Genomic DNA, 13,959 nt, shown 5'->3' on the forward strand with positions numbered 1-13,959 from the left:
CGGGTGTGTGGAGGGGCCGCCGGGGCACACCGGGTGTGTGGCGTTCCGGGGCACACCGGGTGTGTAGAGGGGCCACCGGGGCACACTGGGTGTGTGGTATTCTGGGGCACACTCAGTGTGTGGCATTCTGGGGCACACTTGGTGTGTAGAGGGGCTGCCGGGGCACACCGGGTGTGTGGTATTCTGGGGCACACTCAGTGTGTGGCGTTCTGGGGCACACCGGGTGTGTAGAGGGGCCACCGGGGCACACTGGGTGTGTGGTATTCTGGGGCACACTCAGTGTGTGGCGTTCTGGGGCACACCGGGTGTGTAGAGGGGCCACCGGGGCACACCGGGTGCGTGGAAGAGACGCCAGGGCATGCCGGACTGTGGCAGGATCGCTGGGGCACCCGCATGTGTGCAGGGACACACCTCAAGCAGCACGACTCTGTCCTCAGTGGCTTGTGGCCTGGGGGCAGAGGTGGCCCCACAGGGGTCCTGGGCTGCCACGGCCGCGTCCCTCCAGCCGTGCAGTGATGGTGCCTTTTCTCAGGCTTGGTCCTCATCAGTAGCATGGCTGGCCAGGGCCACCCTTCCCTCCCGCGGCAGTCCCCCCGCCCCCGGGACATGGCTGGCCAGGGTCACCCTTCCCTCTTCCGCGGCAGCCCCCCCCCCGCCGGGACAAGCGGCGGCCAGCTGCTGACCTGCTCCTCTGGTGGACGCAGGGGAGGGCAGTGTACCGGCGGTGCTGATGTGAGTGGCAGATCAGCCGGCGCTGGGGAGGCGGTCACTGTGTACACGGGCCAGCGGAGGGCAGGCAGGGTGTTGCAGGGCACCACCTAAAACCTCTGAGCCCGAATGTCAAAGGCCCATGTGGACAGAGCGGTCAGGGCGGCTGCGGGACTGGTCACTGGCTCCTCCAGCCTGCTGCTCCCTCAGGACCAGCGTCCATGTCCTGGAAGCACCAGCTGGAGAATGGATGCTCCTGGTGGGCTGCCTTGGGGCCCGCAGGGCCCCCGGGGGCATGGACACGGGAGGGCAGGGTGGTGCTGCGGCTCCGGTCTGAGCCCTTCCCACTCCCTGGGACTGGGGCCCATGTCTACATGTGGGTTCCAGCCTCGCTGTCTGCGCAGGAACCCAAGGCCAGCGGCGTCCCTCCCCTGCCCGCTGCTTCCGCTGCACGGGGTAGAGGAGGCCTCCCTTCTCTGCCTTCCCCAAGATGTCCTCAGAGCTGTCCCTGACCCTGGGATCCTGAGAGCCGCTGGTTCTCGGTGCCCGGCGCCTGGCAGCCAGGCCTGGCCGAGGCCTCTGCTGCCGATGGCAGATTCCTGCCAGTGCCTCCAGCCAGGCCGACGCTGACCTTGACCCTCAGCTCCAAGACTGCGGCTTTCCTGCCCCATGGCTGCCCAGGCTACAAATCCATCTTGAGAGCCGAAGCCTCGGCTGACGAGGTCAGGAGGCTGAAGGCAGAGGCCCAGAAGTGTGAGGAGTCGAGGCCCTAACACTTGTTCCTCTCGGGGGAGTCCTCGGGGTGGACCCCAGGCCCTTGAGGCTGAGGCTTGTTCAGAACAAGGTAGCCCCGTGGTGGTGGTCCCAGGAGGGTCCTGCCGGAACCATCCAGCACAACCCACTATTTTAGAGAGGGAAACTGAGGCCAGTGCCATCCACGTCCAGTCCCAGAGCTGTGCTCCAAGGCCGGGGCCCAGGAGGCACGGCGCCCTCCTGACAGCGTGTTCTTCTTGCTCTGCTTACAGATGGTGAGGACGGGTCTGCGACATCTCTGCCCCACGGCCGTTTTCATGGCTGCTTAAAGTGGTCCATGGTCTGTCTCTGTGAGTAAAATAACAAAAACCGCAGGGAGGCCTTGGCCTCGGCTCCATTCCGGGTTCCCAGCCTCCTCAGAAATGGGAGGGTCTGATGGTGCAGCACTGATGGCCCCTAGGCCCGGGGCCACCGGTGGACAGTATCCCTAGCAGCCATCCATCAGCCTGAAGCCAGCCCAGGGCTGGGAGGACAGAGGGACCGCCGAAGGGCAGGGCCCAGTCCTGCCACTGCCTGGGTGGCACTGGGCAGGTAAAGCCGCTGGGGCCTCAGTTTCCCTGCCTACAAGGGACATGGTCACTGGATCAACGCGAGGGACGAAGGGCCAGATGGGTTGGTAGAGCCATGGCTGCGAGGCGTGGCACCGTGTCCCTCAGACCCCAGCCACTAGTGGGCAGAGGCACCAGCGTCAGCCCCACAGCGGGCGTCTCCTGGGGCGACACAGGTCAAGGCTCCATTGAACCAACGCCACCACGTTGTGGTCTCTGGACTGAGCCAGGTGGCTGCACAACCCAGGTGCAGCTCATGGATCGCCGGGGCTCTGAGGGTGGAGAAGGCGTCGTGGGAGGCCACGTTGCGGTGCCGGGTGTGTGCCTCCGTGCCGCTGCCACGCCGCTGGACGGTGGCCGGCTGTGGTGGCCGTGGAGGTCCAGCTCCTGGGAGCTGTCCAGAGCCACTTGCAGGGAGAGGTTTGGCTGAAGGGCTGCCCGTGGGGTTCTCCTACCCCGGGCTGAGGCCACCAGGCTGGGAGCAGGCGTGTGCCCCCAGACCTCGCCGGGGACACGTGTGCAGTCTAACTTAGTAACACACCTGTTGTGGAGTGCAGGCACTTGTGCTGGGGGCTATTTTAGGCATCTCTTTAGCAAGCTGTTGAGACTGCCCGGCAGCCGCGGGAGGGAGGCCGGACAGGCAGAGGCAAGCAGGCCGCGGGGGACCTAGCGCCCAGGGCAGAGCTGGTAAGCGGGCCTCGGGGAGGGCAGGCGCGGGCTGGCCAGGCCTGGTGGAGGGGGGCTCGCGCCACATGCCACTGGTATGTCTTAGAAGCTGCTAGAAGGCTTGGAGCTCTACTGGCAGTAGGCTCAGCCTCAAGATGCTAGCTCCCAGTTACCGTGAGGTCCCCATGGTGGTCAGGCATCTCCCGGTTTGGCTGGTGTGACCGCGAGAGGCCGTCATCAGTTTAGGTGGGGTCATGTTCCTGTGTGTCGGCGGGATCCTCTGGGAGCCGGGCCGTCGGTGAGCCGTGGGGGTATGTGCCAGTGGACACAGCACCACTGGACGGCGGGAGGTGGCCGGGCCACGGTAGGCTCCGCCTCAAAGGAGCCCCCAGGGCCAGTCGCGGAGGGGAGTAACAGGCTTCCCTGCTCACATGCCGCCCAGCCGTGTGGAGGCCCAGGACCCTGCACCAGCGCCCTGGGCTCCAGCACCTCTCCAAACCTCTGCTACACACCACACCCAGCACCCAAAGCCAGTCCCTCTCCCGGGGTGAGCAGGACCAGGGATAGGGACTGAGCGGGAGTCGCCTGAACAGGTAGGGCAGGCGCCCAGGTGTGCAGGACAGGCGGAGGGGCGCCCGGACCCATGGCCGAGCCACAGCCCCAGAAGAAGACGGGGACCCACGGCCGAGCCACAGCCCCAGAAGAAGACGGGGACCCACGGCCGAGCCCCAGCCCCAGAAGAAGACGGGGACCCACGGCCGAGCCCCAGCCCCAGAAGAAGACGGGGACCCACGGCCGAGCCACAGCCCCAGAAGAAGACGGGGACCCACGGCCGAGCCCCAGCCCCAGAAGAAGACGGGGACCCACGGCCGAGCCACAGCCCCAGAAGAAGACGGGGACCCACGGCCGAGCCCCAGCCCCAGAAGAAGACGGGGACCCACGGCCGAGCCCCAGCCCCAGAAGAAGACGGGGACCCACGGCCAAGCCACAGCCCCAGAAGAAGGGGCTGGGATGCAACCCCACCACACGCACACACACACACAAACACATGCATGCGCACACACACACGCACGCACACACACACACAAACACACACGCACACACACACACAAACACACGCACGCACACACACACACACGCGCGCGCACGCACACACACACACGCACGCACACACACACACAAACACACACGCACACACACACAAACACACACACGCACGCACACACACACGCGCGCGCGCACGCACACACACACACGCACGCACACGCACAAACACACACACGCACACACACACGCGCACACACGCACGCACGCACACACACAAACACACACACACACCCCTCTGCTAGGCTGACCAGGCCAAAATGGCCAGCAGACATCATGTCCCAGGCCTCGGTCAGAGTGGACAGGGCAGGTGCCATCCCGATGGACACAGTGAGGCCTCCACCGTCCACCAGGAGCAAAGTGAACAGCAGACGCTACTGGGGTTCTGTAGTGGCAGCTGGGCCAGCCGTCTCATCCTGGAAACCCCCCCCCAAAAAGCACGGCCCTTACCACAGGTGGCCCCAGAGGTGTCCCTGAGGGAGCAGGTGGCCTGAGCGGCCCACTCCAAATCCCAGTCCTGCCGTGCACCAGGGAGCCGCAGAGGCAGGAGCAGAGTGGGCGTAAGGGGCAGGCAGGGCATGGATGCCCGGGAGCCCCAGCTGACGGTGAGCAGAGCACAGACCGTGTGTGCTCACTCTGCAGACCCGGGGCCATGGCTGAGGCTGGTGCGGCCAGCAGCACAGGTGCAGGCCCGGGGCTACCTTGGCCTCCAGCAACCCAGGCTGAGGGGTGAGGACTTACCCCCCTTCCGGGCCTTGGCTAGGGCCATGGGACACTGACCTGGTGTCGGGCAGCCAGGCGGTCACACTGCAGTGACGGACAGTGCTGGCCTTGCCACATTCTCAGCTGTCGCGTCGGTCACCTGCTTGTCCCCAGCACACCAGCCCAGGGCTCATGTGCACGCTTCCGCCGTGTCCAGAAGCACCAGGTGGGCCCACCCCCTCACCCTGGGTGTCCCAGACCCCGCGCCCGACCCCAAGCTGCAACATCCCAGGCACCGGCCGGTCACCAGGCGGGCAGTGGAGTTGCTGGTGGCCCAGGAGGCTCCCGGTGGGGTGGGGAGGCTCCTACCTGGGGCCAGGGCAGAGGTGGAGTTGCCGGGCTTTCCTGGGGACTGATCAGTGCGACCCTGTTCCCACAGACCTTCCGCCCCAGTAGGGGCAGTGAGCGGGGGTCCTTGATGAGTAGGCGTGAGGAGCGGGTGGTGCCCAGTGGGTGAGGATGGGGAGGCTGGGGGTGGTGAGCCAGGAAGTGGAGGCACCGCCTACCTGAGCCGGCCTGGGGGCTGGGCACGTACTGACGGTGGGGACCCAGCATCCCGGCCTGGGCCTGACCTCCGTCCACAGGGAGGCCCCGGGGCCTGCAGGCCATAGGCCAGCTCTGGGCACGGGCTGACGGTGGGGACCCAGCATCCCGGCCTGGGCCTGACCTCCGTCCACAGGGAGGCCATACCCAAATGGCTGTCCCGCTGTAGCCGGTCCTTCCGGAGTGCCAGCTCCTGCCACTGCCGGGGCGCCGCGCCGCGGGGGCCTGGCCCCCTCCAGGACTCGGCAGCCACACTGCTGCCGCTGGAGCTCCAGCCGTCGTGGTGGCTCCTGATGGTTGTCGTTGGCTCTACACACCATTCATTGCACACCCAGCCACGCCCCTGCCTCCTCTCCCGCAGTGATGAACGGCAGCAGCCACTCGCCCACCGCCGCCCACGGCACCCCGTCCACACCCAATGGCTTCAGCAACGGGCCGGCCACCTCGTCCACGGCCTCGCTGTCCACGCAGCACCTGCCCCCGGCCTGTGGGGTGCGGCAGCTGAGCAAGCTGAAGCGCTTCCTTACCACTCTGCAGCAGTTTGGCAGCGACATCTCCCCCGAGATTGGGGAGCGCGTGCACACGCTGGTGCTGGGGCTGGTGGTGAGTCGCGGGCCCCTCTCCGATGCCCGGGTGCCCCCTCGCTGTGCCCAGCCGACAGCCACCTGCCACCCCACAACTCCCTCCCCAGGGCTTGGTGGGGCGCCATGCTCAGTGCCCATCAGTTCACACAAGGTGGTTTCCTCCCTCAGAACTCCACGCTGACCATCGAAGAGTTTCACTCCAAGCTCCAAGAGGCCACCAACTTCCCTCTGCGACCATTTGTCATCCCCTTCCTGAAGGTAACACAAACCACCCTACCTGCCACGGGGCCCCAGCAGCCTCCAAACCCCATCCCTGAAGCTTCATTCTCCATGCACTGCCACACCCAGAGCTCCAGTCCTCCTGAGCTCCAGCCTGTGGGACAGGTGGTCTGAGCAGTCGGGGATCAGGCAGGGTCCCGGAAAAGGGCCTGGTCAGGAGAGTGGGCTGTGGACCACCCATCACAGGCAGCAAGGGAATGTCCCAGAGCCTCTTAAGGAGAGGAAGATGAGGGAAAGGCCTGGGATGGGTCGGGGGAGCCCTCCAGGCAGCAGGAACAACCGGTGCAGAGGCCTTGGGAAGGAGGGAGAGCAGGGGCCAGCACGGCTGGAACAGTGAGACACAAGTCAGGCAGTCTGTGGACAGACAGACGTGGCCGGACAGCCAAGCAGTGAAAAGCTGTGAGACAGACAGATAAGTTCGTGTGTGGATGGTGTTGGGCCCCTTGGAGAGCACTCAGGGAGCCATAGCAGCTCGGTCCACACCCTCCGGACCACTAGCTGTATTCTCACATCGGACCCACGTGGCCACATGCTGCCAGGCCGGTGGCTGGCCGCGCTGGACGGGGCGGGAGCAGGGAACCGAGGTCAGGATCACCCTGCGCCCTGCGGAAGGCAGCGACATGGGAGTCCCATGCACCGAAAATCACCGCGCTGGGCAGGGCCTGGCCTGCCCTGCTCTCTTCCCACCCGTGCCACGGCCAGAAGCAACAGACCACCGCGGGCCATGAGGCCCAGCCAGCACTGCCCCAGCCCCTTCCCCCGCAGGCCAACCTGCCCCTGCTCCAGCGAGAGCTCCTGCACTGCGCTCGCCTGGCCAAGCAGACACCTGCCCAGTACCTGGCCCAGCACGAGCAGCTCCTGCTGGACGCCAGCGCCGCCTCGCCGGTGGACTCCTCTGAGCTTCTGCTGGAAGTTAACGAGAATGGCAAGAGGAGGTCGCCTGACAGGTACGTCCAGGGAGAGGGAGGGCTGCCCGGCCTCACCGCGCCTGCGCCCAGGTTTATGCCCGTGCACTCGCCTGCCCGGTACCATCCAGGGTTTCCCTGTGTCTGTGCTCGGGGACGGCTGCCCCTCGTGCTCGGCTGCCAGCCACAGCTCCACAGGGCAGCCCAGCCCATCTGCAGCAAAGTCCAGCAGTGTTCGTCAGCCCCGCTGAGCCCTGCAGGGCCAAGCTAGTGGACTAATGGGCTCATGGCCTCCGCTTCTCCTGCAAGGCCCCAGGATTAGCTTGCCTTGTCAGGCTGCACACTCAGATGGCCCTGGGAGCCCCAGGAAGACAGAGACTCAGGAGTGTCCACTCACGGGAAGGCATTTCCTAGTGGTTCTCCTGTGTTGGACCACAGGCCTCAAGCGACCTCCTGAGTCCAGGGCCCCGGGTACCTGGGCTGCTGTCCTGTGGGGACCGAGGGGGCCACATCCAGTACAGCCAGTGCCTGCATCATTCCCTCCATACACCCCTGCCAGGAGGGCAAGCTGCTGGACTTGGGGTCCCCAGGAGCATCACCCCATCACGCCTCCAGGGACAGGGCAGAGGTTGGGTCAGGCCCCAGTAGGGCCGGGCTGGTTCCACTCCCATTTCCATATCCCTGCCCCTCTCTGCCGCACCCCCAGTGCCTAAGCCTCTTACCACAGCTGGTGATCCATACGTGGTCCCCCTACCTGTTCTCCCTGCCAGGACCAAAGAGAACAGGTCAGACCGTGACCCGCTGCACCCCGACCACCTCAGCAAGCGGGCCTGCACGCAGAGCCCCGCCCAGCGCTGCAGCCCTAGCAGCGCGCCGCCCCACCCCACCCCACCGCCCCACTACCGCCTGGAGGACATGGCCATGGCCCACCACTTCCGCGACGCCTACCGACCCCCCGACCGGGAGCTGCGGGAGCGCCATCGGCAGCCCGGTAAGCAGTGTGCCAGGGCAGGTCGCGGATGCCAGCCCTACGCAGAGCAAGTGTGACCATGCAGCTGGGGTGCGGGCAGCCTGTGTGCTCCCGTGAGACCGCCACCAGCAGCTGTAGGCTCCTGAACCCTGATGCGACCCGGGCCTTCTCTGGGGCAGACATGACTTCCCCCGCCCTCTCTGGGAACAGCCTGCCTCCCTGCTTGAGGATTTCTCCTCACAGGGGCACCGTCGGGGCCAGTGTTCACAGCTCCCCTGGGCCTGAAGCCCCTGAGCAGCCACGTGGCCCGTCTCGGTTTCCTGGGGCTGGGGTGAGGCAGGGATCTCCCAGGCCTGGGGACTTCACGTAAGGCCCTGCGGGGCGTCAGGTTTCCTGGGGCTGGGGTGAGGCAGGGATCTCGCAGGCCTGGGGCATTCGCGTAAGGCCCTGCTGGGCATCAGGCTCGAAGGCCCGGCCACTGTTGTGGAGCAGGCTCAGAGGTTGCATTCTGTCCTTTATCCCAATCCACACCCCAGTGGGGAGACTGAGGCCCAAAGATACAAGTAACACCGCCCCGCCCTCCCCAGACCCCCCTCCCCCCCCCCGCCCCATGATCCACCCCGCCAGACCTTCCTCTGTGCTGAAGCCGGAGATGATCAGCCCAGCTACCCGCCAGGTCTACCCCATAGTGTGCAGGGAGGTGCCTTGGGAGCGGAGCCAGGACCCCAGGAGGCCCCAGAGCAGGGTCATTGGAGGCCTCCTCCAGGGCAAAGCCTCCTCCCCCATCTGCCGCAGTGTCCAGAGCCAGCCAGGGTCCCCTCAGCAGGTGATGGGCGTCTGGCTCCCAGGCTGGGTCAGGCAGGTGCTAATTCCCACCCGCTTCTGCTAATGCAAAAATAAACGCCAGCTGTCGGGCACAGCTCAGCGCTATTTTGGTTGGGGCGTTGGTGCAGGCTGCCCTGCGGGCATCCAGGGAGAGGGCGGACGGCCGCTGCGGCCACCGCCTCCCACGCCACCACAACTTGAGGCCAGCACTCCAGGCAGGGAGATCTCTAGGGACCAAAGGCAGCTTAGAGTCGAGGCCTTTGCCCCAAAAGCACAGTTAACGCTGGGTCACGGCCCAGGCCCCAAACCACGGTGGGGGCCTGGAGCTCTGACTCTTCAGGACAACCACAGGAGTGGCCTCTATGCACGGCCAGATAAGGTCTCTCGGGTCTCAGCGACGTCCTGGGGGCCCTCCTCTCTGTCCCTGAATCTCACTGGCCAGTGCCAGGGGCATAGCGCCAGTCTGGCCAGCTGCAGGCCTCTCCCTGTGCGATATCTGGGCAAACACAGCTCCTTTGCCAGATGAGTTTGCTGTCTGTGAAATGGGGGGGGGGCAGGGGAGCTGGCACAGTGTCCTGCTGCCCTCTGGGGGTGGGGACAGGGGTACTGAGCAGCCCCACTGCATACCTCCCAGCTCCGGCTCCATCCTCCTGCTCTGCATGCTTCCTACATGCGAGCTTGGAAATCTGCTCATCCCCGGGAGGCAGGGAGGCAGCCCCAGGGCCCGTGGGAGAGGAGCATCTTGCCGCTGACCCTGCTGAAGGCCTGCAGATCCGGCCTGTGCCTGGCCACAACCCAGCCTGGGGACATGGCGTCCTGCCCTGGGGAGCTCACACCGCCCCCAGGAGGATTTGGAATGGTCAAGGAAGCGCTTGCACCTAAAAGACAACTGAGAGACACACACTGGGGCTGGGGGTTCTGAGGACGGGCTGCCTGGGCCCGAGGGAGGCGTGGACACAGCTTTAGAGAGGAAGTCAGAAGCACCCGTGGGAGCCAGGCAGCCGCGGGGTGGAGGTGAGACCCCAGTGAGGACCCCAGTGTGGACACGGTGGCAGGAGGGGGAGAGGCTTGCTTTGGATCCAGGAGGCTGGGAAGGGGCAGCCCCATCGGCAGAGGGCGAGCGACCAGGGCTGGGCCGGCTCCTGATGTCCCCGGCTCCGCGCCAAGGGTCAGCATCCACCTTGTGTCCACCTTGTCTTCCCAAGGTGGCTGGGATGTCACACAGGGCCTGGGAGCTGGGCTGGGCTGGGGCTGGGCTGGATGGCAGCAGGTGCAGGGGTGGAGGTAGGGCTTTGGGAGCACTGTGAGGGGGCGATGGGTCTGAAGCTGGGTGGGGCTTTGAGCGGAGGTAGTCTGAGCCTACCCCTCCTGCAGTGGTGCCTGGGTCGCGGCAGGAAGAGGTGATTGACCACAAGCTGACCGAGCGAGAGTGGGCAGAGGAGTGGAAACACCTCAACCATGTGAGTTACAGCCACCCCTGTCCCCCGGGGCCGCTGACCACGCACCTGAGGCTCCCAGCACAGAGCGCGGGGGTGGGCGTCTCTGTGCTCACCACCATGTCGGAGCCTGCCCAGGGCCCTTCTAGCCACCTGTCCGGGCAGGTCCTGCAGGCCGGCCAGCTTCCCGCCTCGCTTCCCGCTCCATGGTGCTCCAGAGTGGAGCACAAGTCTCGCAGGGCATTTGGGGAAAGCCAATGTCCTGTGTGTGGCACCCTCGTGGGCCTCCCAGAAATTGCCTCCTCAGATGGCTGTCCACATCCCAGGAGGGGCCACGTGGCTCGGGTCTCAACCCCCTTCCGTGTGGTCCCTCGGGTGGGGTCTCCCAGGGCGCAAGTGCCTGAGCCCTGCCGGGCATCCAAACAAGCTTTGGGCCCTGGCTGCCGGCGGCCCTCTGGAGGCCCCGGACTGGCCCCCCGTGCACTCCTGGCCAGGCTGTCTCTGAGGCACCGACGGTCTCGCCTCCACCCTCAGCTCCTGAACTGCATCATGGACATGGTGGAGAAGACGCGGCGGTCGCTCACTGTGCTGCGCCGGTGCCAGGAGGCTGACCGGGAGGAGCTCAACCACTGGATCCGGCGCTACAGCGACGCGGAGGATGGGAAGAGCGGCCCTGCTCCCGCCCCGGCCCGGCCCCTCAACGGCAGCAGCGGCTCGGAGGGCTCTCAGCTAGGTGTGCTCGGAGGGCGGAGGGACAGCCAGCCTGCACAGGGGTAGCCCGTGCCACTCAGGCCCAGAGGAGCTGGCCGCAGCACGGCCAGTAGGATAGCACGCTCAAAAGGAGGTGCCGTTCCACTTTGCACAAAGAGGGACCCGGCTTCTGGGAAGCTCAGAACTCCCAGGTCCTGGTGGGCAGAGGCCAGAGCTCAGGAGAGACCTTGGGGGTCTCTGTGCATCCACCACAATGGCGACTGCAGAGCCCAAAGGAGGTCTGAGTCTACATCCACCACTCTGCCCTTTCTGCCCCCTGACGGAGTGTCTCCACGCATGGGCACCCGGGCGCCCCGCCCCCAGGACCCGGCCAGGATGGGAGAAGGCAGGCAGGGATGGTCCCGGCCAGGATGGGAGAAGGCAGGCAGGGATGGTCCCGGCCAGGATGGGAGAAGGCAGGCAGGGATGGTCCCGGCCAGGATGGGAGAAGGCAGGCAGGGATGGTCCCGGCCAGGATGGGAGAAGGCAGGCAGGGATGGTCCCGGCCAGGATGGGAGAAGGCAGGCAGGGATGGTCCTGGCTCGCGTGTGATGCCTGCGCCTGTGTTTCAGACATCCACCGGGAGTTTGTGCCCAGGATGCTCTCAGGCTATGTGCCCGAGGAGATCTGGAGGAAGGCTGGTGAGTGGGGGCTGGAGGGACGGGGAGGGACGGGGCTGTGGCGGCCAGCGCCCCTCCCTAGCTGGGGTGAGAGGCACCCGTCTGCACCTGGCGCTCCACCGGCTCCTCACACGGCAGAGCCGGTGCAGACACACGGGAGGGCGCATGCGCGCGTGCTCACGAGCGCGCCGGGGAGGGCGGCATCTAGACAAGGGGCTTGACTGGCACCGTGAGGAAGAGGAGCGCCCACCGGGGCTGGGGGCGAGCTCAGGTGAGGGGGCAGAGCTTCTGTGGATTCTGTGTGAAGCGTGGCGGGGAGAAAGCAAGGGAGGGGAGGGTCTGGGGCGGACGCTGGGGAGGCCGCATGGGAGGGCGGGCTCGGCGTGCACCTGGGGTTCCTCGCCTTATCCCCGGGAGGGGCCGTGGGACGTGTGCCGGCACCAGCGTGGCGTTGCCACCTGCGCTACCATCGGTAGACTGGGCCCTCGAGGCCCTGCTAGCTGCTCGCTCGGCGTGGTGGACAGGCGCTCCTGGGGTGTCGCGGACACCCCGCTGCGGCCGGCCTCCACAGCCTCTCTCCACGCGGGATACACTGAGGCGGGCCCCAGAGGCCTTGGGGTGGTTTAACAAGGCCCGGGCCGGTCTGTGTGAGGCTTTGGGTCCTAGGCCTTGGCCCTGACCCTCCAGTCTGCAGACAGGGCCGGTGGTGGGTGCGAGGTCCCTCAGGGTCTCTGCCCCCTCGGCCGGGCTACTCTGCCCTGGCTCTGCCTAGCCAGACACTGGAATCAGAGCCCCTGACACAGACGTGAGTGAAAAGGGAGCCTTCCTGGAAACCAGCTCCGACAAGGGTTGCTCCTGGCTGCCGCTGTGTCCCCGGAGAAGCCAACGCTACGGCTATGCTGCTCAGTGGCCCCACCCCCAGCCAGCGGCCTGAGCTTGTTGGCACGCAGGTTCCCTGGCTGTGGGGTCAGGTTCCGGGGTGGGTGCCCCAGCCTCCAGGGAGCCTGCGTGCCCCAGAGCTAGAACCAGTCCGGCAAGGTGCGGGGTAGCTCCGGCACACTCATGCATCTCTGTTCCTTGTGACTACCACACTACACCTGTGCTCAGGGCGCGCTGCGGGCCCGTGCGCGGTGCACGTGTCAGCAGGGGTCAGGTGTGCACGTGGGCTCCTCCCTGGCCAGAGAACATCGGTGGCCCGGGCACCAGGGTAGGCTGATGTTTGACCACAGCCCTCCATGTGTTTTGCAGAAGAGGCTGTGAACGAGGTGAAGCGGCAGGCGATGTCGGAGCTGCAGAAAGCCGTGTCTGACGCAGAGCGCAAAGCCCACGAGCTCATCACCACCGAGCGCGCCAAGATGGAGCGGGCACTGGCCGAGGCCAAGCGGCAGGCCTCGGAGGACGCCCTGACGGTCATCAACCAGCAGGAGGACTCCAGTGAGGTAGGACTGCCGGCCAGGCCCCCAGAGCCACTGTGGTCAGGAAGCCTGGGCCGGAGCTCAGCCTCTGTGTGACCCGGGGAACGGGGCCGTCCCCACCCGCGGTCACCCTGGGCCATGGGGCACGCCCCACCTGCCACCTCTCCCACACTGCTTGTCCGTGCAGACCCCATGGCCTCCCTGAGGGCCGAGAGGGCAGGCGGCTTCTCCGAGGCCTGGTCCTGGCACGGACTACTGGGCTCTTCTTTACTTTGTGAAAACAGACGCTTTGAGATGTGGGGACCCCAGAGTCTACATCCTTCTGGGCTCCCAGCCCACGCTGGTGGGCGCATGTGAGAGCTTTAGTCTGGGAGCAGGGGGCATCTGTGCTGGACTCTGCCAGCTGGGTGGGGGTAGGAAGACTGCCCATCCCGTCCTGCCCAGGAAATTGGCCGGCTGTGACACGAGTGAGGAGAGGCGTCTGTGGCACCTTCAGGACAGGGCAGGTCTCCAAACCCTGCATGGCTTCGGCCCAGGCTGGCCCCGGGGGTCTGGGTCAGGAGAGGAAGCCCACCTAGTCCTTCCTCTGCTCTAGATCTTTGGACACAGCTGTGGAGATGCAGGCTAGAGCTAGCCGGAGAGGAGAGGAAGGACGCGGAAAGACAGCATTCACAGAATGATGGCAGCCCTGGCCCCGAGGAGGTGGAGGGGCCAGGGAAGACTGGGCAGGTGGCCGCTGAGCGGACCCACAGAGGGGCGCAGGGTCAGCGTGGCCGCCGCCCAGCAGAGGACAGCAGGGCCAGCACAGGCCAGGGACACGAGCCACAGGAGGCCAGAGGCTTTGGAGGCCAAATGGGGACCTGGGCTTTAACTCCTGGGACAAGTTTGACCTCTCTGTCCCACAGCCCCCCAAAAAAACACGGGGCGGGGGTCCTGCTCTGCCTCTGCCTGTTCTCCAGAACGTGGCCGGCTGAGCAGTCTGCCCACCGCCACGGTGTCAGCCTCCGGGGCCGAGGCAGGTTCTGTAGTTT

General features: G+C 66.2%; 1 protein-coding gene across 3 annotated transcripts in view; it reads left to right on the forward strand.

The window, feature by feature from the left end:
* Nucleotides 1-13,959, forward strand: part of Cbfa2t3 (CBFA2/RUNX1 partner transcriptional co-repressor 3) — a 76,529-nt gene that overhangs the window by 57,020 nt on the left and 5,550 nt on the right. For all 3 annotated transcript variants that reach the window (XR_006151329.1, XR_006151330.1, XM_042702202.1), the window contains exons 3-11: nucleotides 1,734-1,811; nucleotides 5,506-5,747; nucleotides 5,897-5,986; nucleotides 6,773-6,954; nucleotides 7,683-7,903; nucleotides 10,082-10,167; nucleotides 10,678-10,876; nucleotides 11,466-11,534; nucleotides 12,762-12,952. Coding sequence is in view for 1 of the 3 variants with exons in the window: in XM_042702202.1 (XP_042558136.1) it covers nucleotides 1,734-1,811; nucleotides 5,506-5,747; nucleotides 5,897-5,986; nucleotides 6,773-6,954; nucleotides 7,683-7,903; nucleotides 10,082-10,167; nucleotides 10,678-10,876; nucleotides 11,466-11,534; nucleotides 12,762-12,952 (1,358 nt within the window). In the remaining 2 variants the exon portion in view is untranslated. The remainder of the gene's footprint in view (nucleotides 1-1,733; nucleotides 1,812-5,505; nucleotides 5,748-5,896; nucleotides 5,987-6,772; nucleotides 6,955-7,682; nucleotides 7,904-10,081; nucleotides 10,168-10,677; nucleotides 10,877-11,465; nucleotides 11,535-12,761; nucleotides 12,953-13,959) is intronic.

Source organism: Dipodomys spectabilis, unplaced genomic scaffold, assembly GCF_019054845.1.
Source record: "Dipodomys spectabilis isolate Male_0828 unplaced genomic scaffold, ASM1905484v1 ptg000318l, whole genome shotgun sequence".
Lineage (NCBI taxonomy): Eukaryota > Metazoa > Chordata > Mammalia > Rodentia > Heteromyidae > Dipodomys > Dipodomys spectabilis.